Source organism: Malania oleifera, chromosome 4, assembly GCF_029873635.1.
Source record: "Malania oleifera isolate guangnan ecotype guangnan chromosome 4, ASM2987363v1, whole genome shotgun sequence".
Classification (NCBI taxonomy): Eukaryota; Viridiplantae; Streptophyta; class Magnoliopsida; order Santalales; family Ximeniaceae; genus Malania; species Malania oleifera.
In genome coordinates this window covers 35,876,062-35,890,277 of record NC_080420.1, presented here as the reverse complement: position 1 = coordinate 35,890,277, position 14,216 = coordinate 35,876,062, and the positions used below count along the sequence as shown (strand labels likewise).

General features: G+C 31.6%; 1 protein-coding gene across 1 annotated transcript; it reads right to left on the bottom strand.

Moving 5' to 3' along the window:
- Positions 1 to 3,109: 3,109 nt before the first annotated feature.
- On the bottom strand, positions 3,110 to 6,392 carry LOC131153639 (E3 ubiquitin-protein ligase At3g02290). The gene is made up of 4 exons (XM_058106089.1): positions 5,911 to 6,392; positions 4,580 to 4,949; positions 4,273 to 4,382; positions 3,110 to 3,304 (listed from the first exon to the last, which is right to left on the bottom strand). The coding sequence occupies exons 1-4, from the start codon at positions 6,013 to 6,015 to the stop codon at positions 3,236 to 3,238; spliced, it is 654 nt and encodes a 217-aa protein (XP_057962072.1). The 5' UTR covers positions 6,016 to 6,392; the 3' UTR covers positions 3,110 to 3,235.
- Between the last annotated feature and the right edge of the window lie 7,824 nt (positions 6,393 to 14,216).

Sequence of the window (14,216 nt, the reverse complement as noted above, 5' to 3'; positions counted from 1 at the left end):
GAATTATAGTAACTAAATAATAAAGAAAGGAGAGAAAAGGAAAATTCCAAAGAGGACTCGACAGTGTTTCATCGACAAGTGCAGAGTGTTCTCTCTCTCTCTCTCTCTCTCTCTCTCTCTCTCTCTCTCTCTCTCTCTCTCTACTTCGTCTCTCTCTCATTCTCTCTAGATTTATGGCTTCGTTCTTCGCCAGTTCGACAATCGAAAGTAGTCACGTTACTCCTGGGAAGATTTTCTTCAAGTCTGTTGGAGTAGATTGTTGGTTAGGCCAACTTGGGCACCATACCAAAATCTGGGTAAGTTGGTTATTTTAGACTTTATAAGTTATGTGGTATTTATGGACTGAAGAAAATGTAGTAGATGGGATAATATCGAAATTCTATTGGGAAAATGTGAATTTCAGGGTGTTGAACTGGGAACACCACAAGTGCAGGTTTGGTTAATTTTGTGGGCTTCTCAGTAAATCAGGTAAGGGGATAAACTAAGTCAGCATTTTTCATAAAATAATGTATTATTATACAACATTTATTTTCAAAAAAATATGTATGATATGGAACTGTGTTTGGAAATACTACTATTGAACAAGGAAAATAGTTTTAATACATTCTATCAAGAAATATGATTTTAGTTCAAATTTTATGTTAGAATATTATTTACACTTGTGTGGCATGAGTATGATTTTCTATGAAAATTATACCGAAATATTATGATTTCTCAGAATAAGCATGTTATAATAGTTTTCATAAAAACTATAAAAACAGTACAAGAACTATGGTTTTTAAATAATACATTAACAGCGCAAAAATATCAAGATTCAGTATGTTATGTTTTATACCGGCGTAAGTGCCATAATTTATACGATAAGATATGTCGGCGCAGATGTCGTGATTTATGTTGGCATAAATGTCGTAAATATGTATGTTATGTCAAGAATTCATGAAAATATGATCATGTCAGATATTTCTATGAAATATGAAACAGTTATGTATCAGTATCATGAAATGTACTATATGTTATCAGAACCCGAATGAATTAATTTAGTTTCACGAAGTACGGTACCGTAGCTATATGTTCAAGATTATGTTTATATTAATACTATCACATATCTCAAACAGAGTGTGGGAAATGACAGTCGATATGGTTTCATGGTAGTGCAGGTGTCTCACTGGCAGTTCGAAACAAGTGGGGCAAGTCCATCTTACTTATAGACTTATGTTAACTTAGCGTGATTGGCCAACCATTGCTAGGTCCTACCTTCGGACCGCACAACCCTGTCATGTAGGGGGTAAGACATGGCATCAGCTAACTATCCATCATGGGTATTATTTAAAGTTTTGTACAGTTATATAAGATAATTTACATGATTCAGAAATACAGTATGACATGTTATGTTACAAATAATTATGTTTATTCAGAAATCATACAGATAATTTTTACTAGATATGATTTATGAACTATTTATATTTATCACGAGATTACTCATGTTGCCACACACTTATGTTAGTTTATCTCTCTTACTGAGATGTGTCTCACCCCAGCATTATAAACATTTCAAGAAATCCAAGTAGAAGGGCGGATAAAGCCTTGCAATAGTAGAGGTTGACCAAGCTATCCTATAAGAAGGGTAAGTAGTTGAGTTAAGGTCAAATTGGTTTTTGGGTTATGACCCTAGGATATTTTTTGGATCCTTTTGTGGATGTTTGTATACATATGACATATTCAGTAGAACTTTGGTATGGTTTATGGTGTTGTATGACATATATGTAATTTTATGTTTTCCGCTGCTTAGGTATCAGAATTGTATAATAGGTATATACGTGGTACCCATGGGTTCAAGTTGATCACGACTATTGTAATTTAGCAGGATATCAGAATTATAATGTATGTTATTATATATGAAGGAAAAAAATATATGGTAAAATAAGTAAGTCGTTACACATGGTATATGTTGTTTGCAGATGATATTATATTAATTGATGAAACTAAGAACAGAGTGGAGGCTGAGTTAGAATTATGAAGAGAAGTTTTAGAATCTAAAGGCTTTAAGATAAGTAGAAATAAAACATAATATATGAAATATAATTTTAGTAATGATAAGAAAAATATTGGAGACAAAATTAAACTTGATAATGAAGAAATAAATAGCATTTATAGGTTTCGATTCCTTGGATCTATTATGCAAGCTGGAAGAGAAATTGAAGATGATATAATACATAAGAGTTAAAGCAGGTTGAATAAAATGGAGAAGTGCTCCAAGCATGCTTTGTAATCGTAGAATACCTTTAAAATTGAAATGAAAGTTTTATAAGACAGTTATAAGACCAGCTATTCGATATGGATTGAAATGTTGGGTAACGAACAAACAGATTATTCAAAAAGTAAAAGTTGCCCAGATGATAATGCTTAGATGAATGAATAATATAATATTAAAAGATAATTTAAGAAATGAACATATTGGTGGTAAATTAGGTGTAGCTATAAATGGAGGTGCCGCCCACTTTTAGTTAAAAAAAAGAAGAAGTTAGGTGTAGCTTCCATATAAGATAAAATAAGAAAAAGACAACTCAAATGATATAGATACTTACAACATAGGCCACATAATGCACCAATGACGAAGAGTGAGTTAATTACTATATGAGACAATAGAAATGGTAGGAGTAAACATAAAATAACTTGGGAGAAAATAGTGAGTAAAGATTTAATATTTTTAAATCTGTCAAAATAAATATTCCATGATTGCATAAATTGGAGGAAAAAAATTCGTATAACCAACCCCACCAATGGAGATTTAAGACTTGATTTTGTTATTGTTGCAAAAGTTATCTTCCACAACTAAACAAACCTTAAATTTCTATTATAATTTCTTTTATCTCAAATACTATTGAGAATTGAAGTTTATTCAACTACGAATAAAAACAAATAAAAATAAAATATTTTTTATTAAATTACCATAGATTATGTTCTCTTGCGTGCTCCTCTTAATTACCAAATATGAAATAATGGAAATTATGGAATCATTATATTTCTTTCCTTTCCTAGTTTCCTTCATGTTTTTCAAAATTTAAATTGAGCATTAAATTCATCTAAAAAAGTAAATAATGCACGAACAAAAATGAGGGAGACGTTGCTTCTTCTCAAAACTGTGGTTCCAAATTCTTTTTACACTTATATTTTGTTGAACAAAACCTTTTCACTCGTGCCATTCCAAAATTTTAGTAGTTTCCATTTCTTCACTTCATGCTTGCAGAACATCTTCACTGCTAAGGTCAGAAGCATTTTGGGGTGTCTCCTCAAATATCATCACCTACAAAATCAATTGGAAAGGGTCAAAAGCAACATATACAAATGCAAGTAGGATACTCGCAAATAACAATTGAAATAATGGCAATATATCTTTGGAATTGCAATCAAAAAAGTGAAAGAAAAATGTGAAACTATATGTCCAAATTCTAAAAATCCATAAGAAAAATATTTAAGAAGGATTCCTTTTTGGAAATGGGGCACTCATAAGTAATGGCATGTTCTAATTCAACAGACGATTTAAGCTTTGGCCACCCTTATTACCATGTTATGAAACAAGAATATTTTTATCTACTTCGCAAGACTCTCAAGGATGCTAAGAACACAAGCCCCATGGTATCGTACACTGCATTAGTCTTGGGCAAACTTCTGAGAAGAAAGAAACAGTCATCTCCCTATTTAAGAATAAGGAGAATGATATGGCTATGATCGAAGAATAGTGCGTTTTCTCTTTCTTTTGGTCAATCTTTAGACCACTGACCACCAAAGCAAAAGCAGATAACCATTATTTTCCTGCTCTGCTTTCGGATGAAGAAATCAAGTAATCATATAATTTAAGGCAATGTCGCGTTTCTAGACTGTTCTCCTTGAGTGGCTGATAGCTCCTAGCTGTTTGAAAGTTTCCAGTAAAAATAAGTCTCTTGTGCAAATCCACAATTGTGTTAGTTGACATGTTTACTCCTTCTACATCAACAGAGCGCTTTGTAAACTCTTTTTTTTTTTGTAGTTTTTGCTTCAGTTTAGTACAAACAATAATGAAGGCATTAGTCATGAAATGAGGAACAACCCAAATGGCTGCGGCAGGCTCCCATCAAAGCATGGATTTTGGATGTGGTCAAATGTACACATCTTTACTTTTGCATGAGAGAAGGCAACTTCCATATGACAAACCCTTGACACTTAGGTCACAATGGACAATCTTACTAGCTCCAAACTCAATATATCACAAAATGAAATCAAGAAAACAATTACCTTGTCACAGATTGGACAACATGGGCTTCTCTCCATCCATTCATATGCGCAACCAAGGTGGTAATGGTGAGAACATTGTAAAACAATTTCTGGATTTTCATGGGTATATCCTATGGAAAGAAAAAACTCTTGTGAGTACCAAATTATTAGTATTGAACAGAGCATCCACTTTTTTATGAATGGCATAATTTTATTTTTATGTCTTTCAAGAGGCTTGTGTGAATATTTTTTATTAAGGACACTGCCATCTTATGTAAAATTTGAATCCAAAAATTTGAACAAATTAAAACAATAAGGAAGTTTTTACCTTCGAGACATATGGGACAAACATCCTCGTCTTCTGATGAGGAATAAAGATCTCCAACTTCAATTCCCACTTTCGCTAATAGGAGTTTCACTGAGGACTCTGAATTACAAGCTTTGATTTTCTTCCCACAATAAGAAGCATTCTGCATTTCTACTCCACTGAATATTTGTGGACCTATATGAACACTGTTTATTCTATGTGCATCTGAATACTCGTGTGAATGACTTGTGCCTTTCTGATGCGTACTGTCATGTTCTTCGCATTGCAAATCAGGATAGTTGGTATTATATGGCAATGATCTCGAAGGAAGAGACCCATTAGCATCAACCAGAGTGTTGTCAAGTGTTGCTGCAGTAGTAGAAGTAGCCACCTGATTGCACAAAGGGATGTCTCTTTTGCTGAATAATGTCACATACTGTAGAGAAGAGTTGGTTTGCATGTGGGTCTCTTCAAACATGAGTGTTCAATCATTTATAGGTAGATTATAGTGTTCAATCATTAATAGGCAGAGTTGGTTTGCATGTGGGCCATTGAGCTTTTCGGAGAAATTTTTGTAAGTTGCCATTCGGTACAGTTAACAGAGATGCGTGGGAAATTTTTAAGAATGCTCAACCATAGAAAAATCTAAAAGATTCTGTAAAGACTTGTATTGCTGAAAATCACGTAAATAAAAGAGCACATCCTCTGATGCAAGTATCCAAGAAGAGATAGAAAAAAAAAATGAGAGGCCTCTACTTTGCCAGTTCTTGGAGGCTGGAGCTTTATAGAATTAGTTCAAGAGCATATAAGCAGCAAAACAGTTTGTTCACAACAAAAACTGCTACTTATTCTGATTTGTGATCTGTATAGTTATATGCTGAAGTCTGTAGATTAGTGATGGTTCAGGCCCCTCGTATTCTACATGACACCCCTCAATATAGGAAAAGCCCGGCGGGAAGTTTGTGTTTTTCAGAGGCTATATATTTGTTGCTGAGAATTGACAAATTGTGGAGATTTCAAAGAATTACAGGAAGGAGCTTGCCAAACCACATTAATTGCTGTATTCTTCTATTTTTCTTTGGGCTAAGCATGTGTGCATAACCCTAGGCATATTTCTTCACAAAATATTCATCTAGAGATGCAACAAATGTATGAATACCCAAAGGCTTAACACATTCAGGAAAAGTTTCTTTTTCTTCTTTCCAAGTAATCAAAAGAGATTTTAGGTATAAAATTGCTTCAGAATTTTTCTTAAGAACTACTTTCCATTCAAACAAACAGAACCAAAGAAATTCAGAAACAAAAGTAAAAACATTGAATCCATAAAATGTCACAGGCAATTCCAGAAATACCTCGTAAAATAAGTAGGAACTGAAACACATGCAATGTCTGTCAGTCGATCTGTTTTCTTCATCTTCAAAATCCTCAACATGAAAACAAGAGCAAAAAGCACCCATACGAACGTCTCAACCTTCCTCCTTCACTAAGTTGACTGCACCCAAAAAAAAATCCAATTTTTATTCAGCAACCCCAAAGAAAAACAGAGTACCCAACAGGGTACCGTCTTCCCTAATCAAAAACAGAACAATGGATGCACTTGTCGCGTGTATCTTTCCAAGAAAATAATTAAAGAACCCAATACAGTGATGAACTTACTCAAGAATTTTTCAGAGTAAAAACAGATAAAATCGTATTAAAAAAGATATTTTGAAACCATTATCAGCACTAGCAGAACATGAGCGTGAAAGACAAAGAAGAAGAAGAAGACGACCTGGAGTTGATTCCAAACTTCGAAGTCAGATTTTCAGCCGACAAAGGAGATAAAGAGAGCTGTATTCTAAAATTAAAGTGCAAATCTTCACTATAATCTGTTACGTTTAGAACTTTTGTGTCTTCAATCAATATATACTCTTTTGAAGAAGAGGAGTTATTCAGTAAATCCCAACATACTGTTATCATGTGATCTCATCTTCAGATCGTTAAATCCAACGGTTGTGCGCGCTGGTCAAGATTTTCTTTTGTTTTTATCTCTCTCGTAAAATATGTTATAGCTCTTTTTTCATAATAATATTTTCATTCTTCAATATAAGATTATTTTTTAAATAGTAAAGTTATAAGTCAGTCCGTATAAACAAAATTTATTTTAATTCATATACTTTTAATTAATATAATTAAGGACTTATTATTTTTGTTTTCCTAACTAAATTAAATACAAAAATTTACATACAAAGTGTTGAATTGGTATAATATTATATCACTATTATTTGTAATAAACATATTCTAAAAAAATTCAAGAAATTATATTTGTAATGAAGTAATTATGACTTTTCAAGTGATTAATTAGTATAAATTAATTTTAAAATAATATTTTTTTTTGTAACTAAGACCCCAAATGAGCAAAATAATCTCCCAAACCAAAATCATCTTCTATTAATTTCAACTCTACGGCTCATAACCATAAGCATGGACTAACTTATCATTTCACACTTTTCTAAATTATCCACTAATTGTATGCATGGGCTTTATTTTTTTATTTAAAGGCACTAGTATATTTAGTGGGAAGGAAATTATATTGAAATGTCAACAATCTTGAAGTCCACTTTCATTAAATGAAATTTAATTTAATTTACAGTCTCCCTTTAAAGAGATAAGAGAGCTAATTTAATTTGTTTAGTATTATTGTTATTTTTTATTTTCTATTTCTATTTCTATGTTTTGAAAAAAAAAATTATAAAATGCATTTATTTATATTATTAGTAATTTGTGTCTGTTACTAGTTTTCAGTTACTTGTAAAAAATAAAAACTAGTTTTAGTGATTTTCAGTTGTTTTGGCAACTCATTGTCAAAAATTTTAATATCCAAAAATAAATTATTCCTTTTATACACTTTAAAATTAAAATAAAATGTTCCTATGAAATCAAATATAATTTAAATAAAAATATATATAATTTTTTTTAAAAAATAAATAAATTTAATTACAAAATATTTATACAATTTTTCAATTGTCATGTCTAATGAAATTTTTATTGTAAAATAAATTTTAAAAGTATAATAATTAAGTAAAATAATTATAATATTTTTAATGTTTATTTTTATTATAGCATTTTTAATATGTATTATTTGTAATTATATTATTTTAATCATATTTTGTATAAAATTATTTTGATTTAAAGATGAAAATAAGATTTTTTTTAAGTAATTTTTTAATTTATATTAGTTTTATAAATGTTAACCAAATAAGTTACTGATTTTTAGTTTTTGATTTTTAATTTTCGTTTTTATAATTTTTGTCAATGATACCAAAAACCAATATATAGTATTTCTCTTTCATTGGGCATAAAGACTTATGTTTAGATTTATAGCTAGTGTACATTTTTGTCCTTTGCTATATGTCTCCTACTTTGGATGGTCAACCTATTCCTTGGATTGGTCGACCTATCAGCTAGCTCTTAAAAACAAAAGTTCACCAACATGAAAAAATAGGGTTTGTAAATTTTATTTTATTTTTAACTAAAGGAGGATATCACCTCCAATTATTTATTGATATACCCTCACTTTTGGTGGAGATTACATGATGGGTCCATTCAACTTATCCAACTTTCTACCAAATTCGATCAACTAAGCCCCGGGGACCATTGGCAGATCTAGAAATCATATTTAGGGGGACCAAAGTTTTATTATGTTTGTAATTATTATGACTTTTATTGGTTTTTAACTAAATTATCTACACATGCAAGAATTAATTAGAATAAAATTTTACATCCTATAAAAAATAAAATTATATACATGCCATTATGAGTATGACATATACAAAAAGAAAAAAAGATTCAAAACAATTAAATATAAACCAATAATTACCTTGAGTAATGACCTTACACTTATGTTCATCACTTCTTTCATAGCACAAAATTCATCAATCATCAAATTGATATCAAAATTTTGCACAATTTCTTTCTTACTGTATACAATAAAGTAATTGACACGATAACCATCTTTCATTTATTGCAAGTTTGTTTTTAACAAAATTTATAATTGGGAAATAAAAAAAAACACACTTAACTACAAATTTAGAAGTAGGGATAGCAAAAAAAAAAGAAAAAAAAAATTAAGTCAATTTTAAAACAAGAGGATAGATTACTAATTTTATTGTTTCCACCAACTCTCAACATAATTAAAAAATAATTGACACTTCTTGAAAATTCTAGACGATAAGCATATTTTTTGTTAATAAAATTTTTTAGGATAAAAACACACTTAACTACAAATTTAGAAGTAGGGATAGTAAAAAATAAAAATAAAAATTAATTCAATCTTAAAACAAGAGGATAGATTACTAATTTTATTGTTTCCACCAACTCTCAACATAATTAATAAATAATTGACACTTCTTGAAAATTCCAGACGATAAGCATATTTTTTGTTAACTTATTCATACATGTATACATATTTTTGAGGCCTTAATTTGAATAAGAAGTTCATGTCTATTGGAGTTTTGCAAATAAAAAAGTTTTAGTTCCCACAAAGAATAATTTTTTGTTGATAAAATTTTTCTAATAATATTTATATAAAAAATCTCCTTATCTCAAAATTATTAGAAATTGCATGCACGCACACAACTGCTTTATTTTATTTTACTTTTTGGTATGTTGGATGTTTCGTAAAGCTTGTACCCAAATTCACCCTGCTCGACAAGAAGCCATGTATTCTTCTATTTATTTATTTGTTAATTATTAATTTGTATACACATATAATCTTTATTGTCATCAAGATTAAACATTATTTGTCGTGATATTGCAATTTTCCTAACTTTAAGGGTGATGTTAGGGACAAATTGTCATCGCACATTTATTGAACTATGCATTTTTGTCAAAAGATCAAATGCCTCTAAATTTTCTACTTGACTTTGACATTTTTCTTTTCTTTTTATCATCGCACTTTTAAGTATATATAAAGGGAATTGAATGAACAAATAAAGAGATCAACAAAGTGTTGAATTTGGTAAGTGGTTATAATAGGATACGTTCATAAAGTTATAGATATTGTTTATTGTGTCAAAAATAGATACTAATATAAGTATTTTTAAAAATTAGTATTTAGATACTCATATTTTAAACAAATAATGCATTCCTAGATAAATTAACATACATTATATTTAATAAATTATGGTAGTCTCATACATATATAAAAATAAATGATTTAGCATTATTAGAGATTACTGTAGATACCACATTTTGTCAAGATATTATACAACAAAATTCTATTGGTTTAAGTCCTAAAAAACCTTGAGTTTTCAAAATTGTTTTCTTTTAAAATAAATTGTTTTAGTTCTTTTGAAGTTATTAATCGTATTTTTGAAAAACAAATTGTTTTAGGTCATTTTAAGGTATATTCCTGGGAACTCTCATTATAATTTCTGAATCTCTCACTCTCACCGTCCTAACTAAACATCCATTCACTGAGGTTTACATTGCAAAATGATTAGTTCCATAATAAAAATAAAGAAAGAAATAGTGCAAAAAGAAATGCTTTGAGCTCCATTCTTGAGCTCCTTGGAATGAATCCCCTCCACCTGCATTCACCTATATACATAACATGTTTCAAACTCAGTTTCATAGGTCAAAACATTTCAAATTAAAAACTACAACCCGATTTAGGCTAATTTGTGATTCGGGCACATTGTGGGCCCAATGTTTTTATTGCAACCCATTATGAGTCGTGCCCATCACATGTATCATCCAATTAATAATAAAGAGCAACAAATTTGGCTTTATCATCGTCAGTTAGGACATCCGTCCTTTAGTTATATGAAGCATCTATTTTTTGATTTGTTTTCTAATATGTCGATATTTGACTTCAAATGTGAAACCTAGATTCTTGCTAAAAGTTATAAAGCTACATATCCTTTGAGTATGAATAAAAGTTATGTTTCATTTGCTTTAATTCACTCTGATGTATGGAGTCCTTTCCTAGTTTCTACACTTTCTAGTATTCGTTGGTTTGTGATATTTATAGATGATTGCACTCGCAAGACTTGGCTTTATTTGCTGAAACATAAAGATGAAGTCCTAAGTGTGTTTTAGCGTTTCCACACTATGATTCAGACCCAATTCTTTGCTAAGATTCAAGTCCTTAGATCATATAATGGTGGTGATTATATAAACCACAAGTTTCATGCTTACTTCCAAAGTCATGGCCTTATTCATGAAACCTCCTGCCCACAAACTCCTTAGCAGAATGGTGTGGATGAGAGAAAAAACACTCATATCCTTGAAACTACTCGAGCTCTATTACTTGGAGCTCATGTGCCAAGTAGATATTGGGCTGATCTTGTTGCCTTAGTTGTTCATCTCCTCAACCGTATGCCCTCCAAAGTCTTGGATTTTAAGTCTCCGCTACAAACTCTTTCAACCTACGTTCCTTGCCCACAATGTTGATGATTCCTCCCCAGATTTTTAGTTGTGTCACATTTGTCCACCTTCTTAAGAACCACTGCACGAAATAGGATCTGTGTGCCATCTGATGTCTCTTCTTGGGATATGCCTTACATAAAAAAGGATACTGATGTTGTGACCCAACCAACAAACGCACCTATATATGTGACTATGGATGTCACTTTTCTAGAGTCTAACACATTCTTCCCTTCCCAATTAACCAATTCTCCTCGTCAGGGGGAGATCAATGATAAAGAGTCAAATTGGATAAGATTTTACTGGCTGAGATTTAATGACTTTGAAATCCTAGTCAATGAGGAAGCATCTACACCACTTGAAGCTAAAATAGAAATGCCCCACTCCACAATGCCAAAAGACCCATCTCCTGAGAATATCCCTAAGGTAAACTCCCCTACAATACCTCCAAATTCTAATGATATGGATATCCCTATTGGCTATACTTTACCTTTCAAGCACAATCATGGAAAACCACCGAATAGATATTCTTCGGATATTGGAGAACGAAGCTTGAAGTATCCTATTACCAACTATATGTCCACAAAAAAGTTGTTTGAACCACTCAAAACATTTGTGCAAGAACTCTCACGACTTGGGTTCGGGTCCTTACAATTGATATCAGAGAATAGGATATAAGTTCTGCATACTCTAACATATAGATTTTACCAGAGTTTAGGCATAAAACATGATTTGAGTAGGATTGGGTAGTTTAGAATATTTCTTTTAGTTTGTTATATTATTATACGTTAATAATAAATTTATGATTTTAAAATAACATTTTATCATTAATTTAAGAATGGATCCTAAAGATAGTAACATTGGAGGAAATGAGATTAACGTGAAGTCTCCCAAAGACAGGTAACAATCATATATTCTTTAAGAAAAATGGTAGTATTATTAAAGACATGTTAATTAATTTAAATATGTTATTTATGTTTGTAAAAATACGTACCCATATTGATGACTCATAATTAATTGGTAGATTAGATGCATTAATAATTTAAAATTTTCATATATGTAAATATAATAATATAATAATATTCAAGATTAATTTATTTTTGCTGTTATTATTTTCACTAAAAATATAAGAAGTGGCACATTAGACCCTATTGGGTTTGGAGGTATTACACATACAAATAGATATGAACAAACGGTTTATTTTGAAATCTAAATTTACCCAAAATTCCTTTACATGTGCAAGTTAGATATGAATATGTATTTTTACATTACATATTCAGTTCTCATCAAAATATTCAAGCTTAATTTTGAAATATATATATTTTGACGAAATCTTTAATTTTAATTTTGTATTAGTTCATAGGAATTAAATACAATTTAAATGTTACTATATTATATTTAAATTTTTTTAAAAAAATCGCTTAGCATGTGCAAGTTAAATATGAATATATATATATATATCTGTGTGTGTGTATTTTCATTGCATATTCAATTCCCATCAAGTATCCAAGTTTGATTTAAGAGTACAAATTTTGACGGAATCTTTAATTTTTATTTTGTATAAATTTATAAAAGTTGATATAACTTAAATTTTACTATATTATGTATAAAAAAACTTTATATAGTAAAAAAAATTTCATTAATGAAAGCAATATAAAAAGTAACTAATCTTTTTCAAATAACTAACCAATGTCAAATCATCAATCAGTCAAACATACCCAACATATATTTGATCTAATAATAATAATAATAATACTAATAATATTGGAATATAAATATAAATATATATATATATATAAAAGGGGTACTCATGCAGTAAAAAAAAAAAACTTCATGGGTGGAAATCATCGGCTAGCTCACTTACCCCTGAAGTAAGGTCAGGGCATGAGATCACTTGGGTATAGTGGGGACTCGAACCCGCGATCACATGGATGCACGACCGGTTCCTTACCATTAGGCTATCCACCTAAGTGGTGACCTAAGGATGAGATTAATTATAGTTAAAGTATTAGTAAAGATGTAGAAACATAAACAGAACCTTAAGTCCGCAAAATTTGCAATACGCGTCGCTCGCTTGATTTCCGTGGCACGCATCACTCTCTCTTGATTTCTGTGACACATATCACTCTCCCTCGATTTTTTCAAAACACGTCACTCAAGGCAGACATTGCTCTCTCTCGATTTTCGTGACACACATAGTTCTCCCTCGATTTTTGAAAAACGCGTCACTCGCGGCATGCGTTGCCCTCCCTCGAATCTTGCAACACATGTCACTCTCCCTCGATTTTTGCAAAACGCGTCGTGCGCTCGATATCCGCAGTACGCGTCACTCTCTCTCGATTCTTGCGGCACACATCGCTCTCTCTCGATTTCCATGATACGCGACCATTCCCCTATAAAAAGGGTCTGCCCTCCTCGAACTCTAAGCATCACATCTTTCTACCATCTTGAACAATCACATTTCGATTTGCAGAGATTAACTCTTCTCAACTTTTCTCTTGGTTGTCTCATTACTTGTTTCATTTAACTGAAAAATGTACCAAATCACCCAACTCCCCAAGTTGTTGAGAGCAGCACTAGATTGCCAATCCAAAAATGGAAACCCAGTAAGGCATAACTAGAGATTTTAGAGGAGGCCTTCCGCAGAAGTCAAAGGGAACTCCCTTCTGTGGAGCAAGCTATCTTGCTTGCAACACGACTCCGACGGTATGATCCAATCGAGCCAAAAAATGTACACTTTTGGTTTGAGAACCATAGGTGTAAGCAGAGATTAGTTGAAGAAACCACTATTTCAACTACTGCCCCATCAATTATCCATCTTACCTCCTCCGCCATTACTGTCCCGAGCAGTGCCTCTACCATTTTCTTAACCACTTGTACCCTCATCCCTATCGACAATATTACGTTTATGAAACTTACAACTAACATCACACCAATGAGTCATACCCCTTACAATGGCAGCATCGCACTCACCACACTAAGGGTTTGTGATAATGCTGGCCTACTCCACCATTGCCAAGAGATCCAAAACGTGTTGAGACTCATGTACGGGCCACCGATGGCTCGTTATGAGCATCCCCACCAAAGGCCATAAGGGGAAGAGGGCAGCTCTTCCTCCCTTACTGAACAAACGAGCGTTCTCTCCCTTTTTCTGACATAAGCCGGCGATATTACAAGAAATCAACTCCACTAAGAAAGAACCCATGTAGTTAGCAGTGACACCGCTAGCACTTCGATGGATGTTTACGTT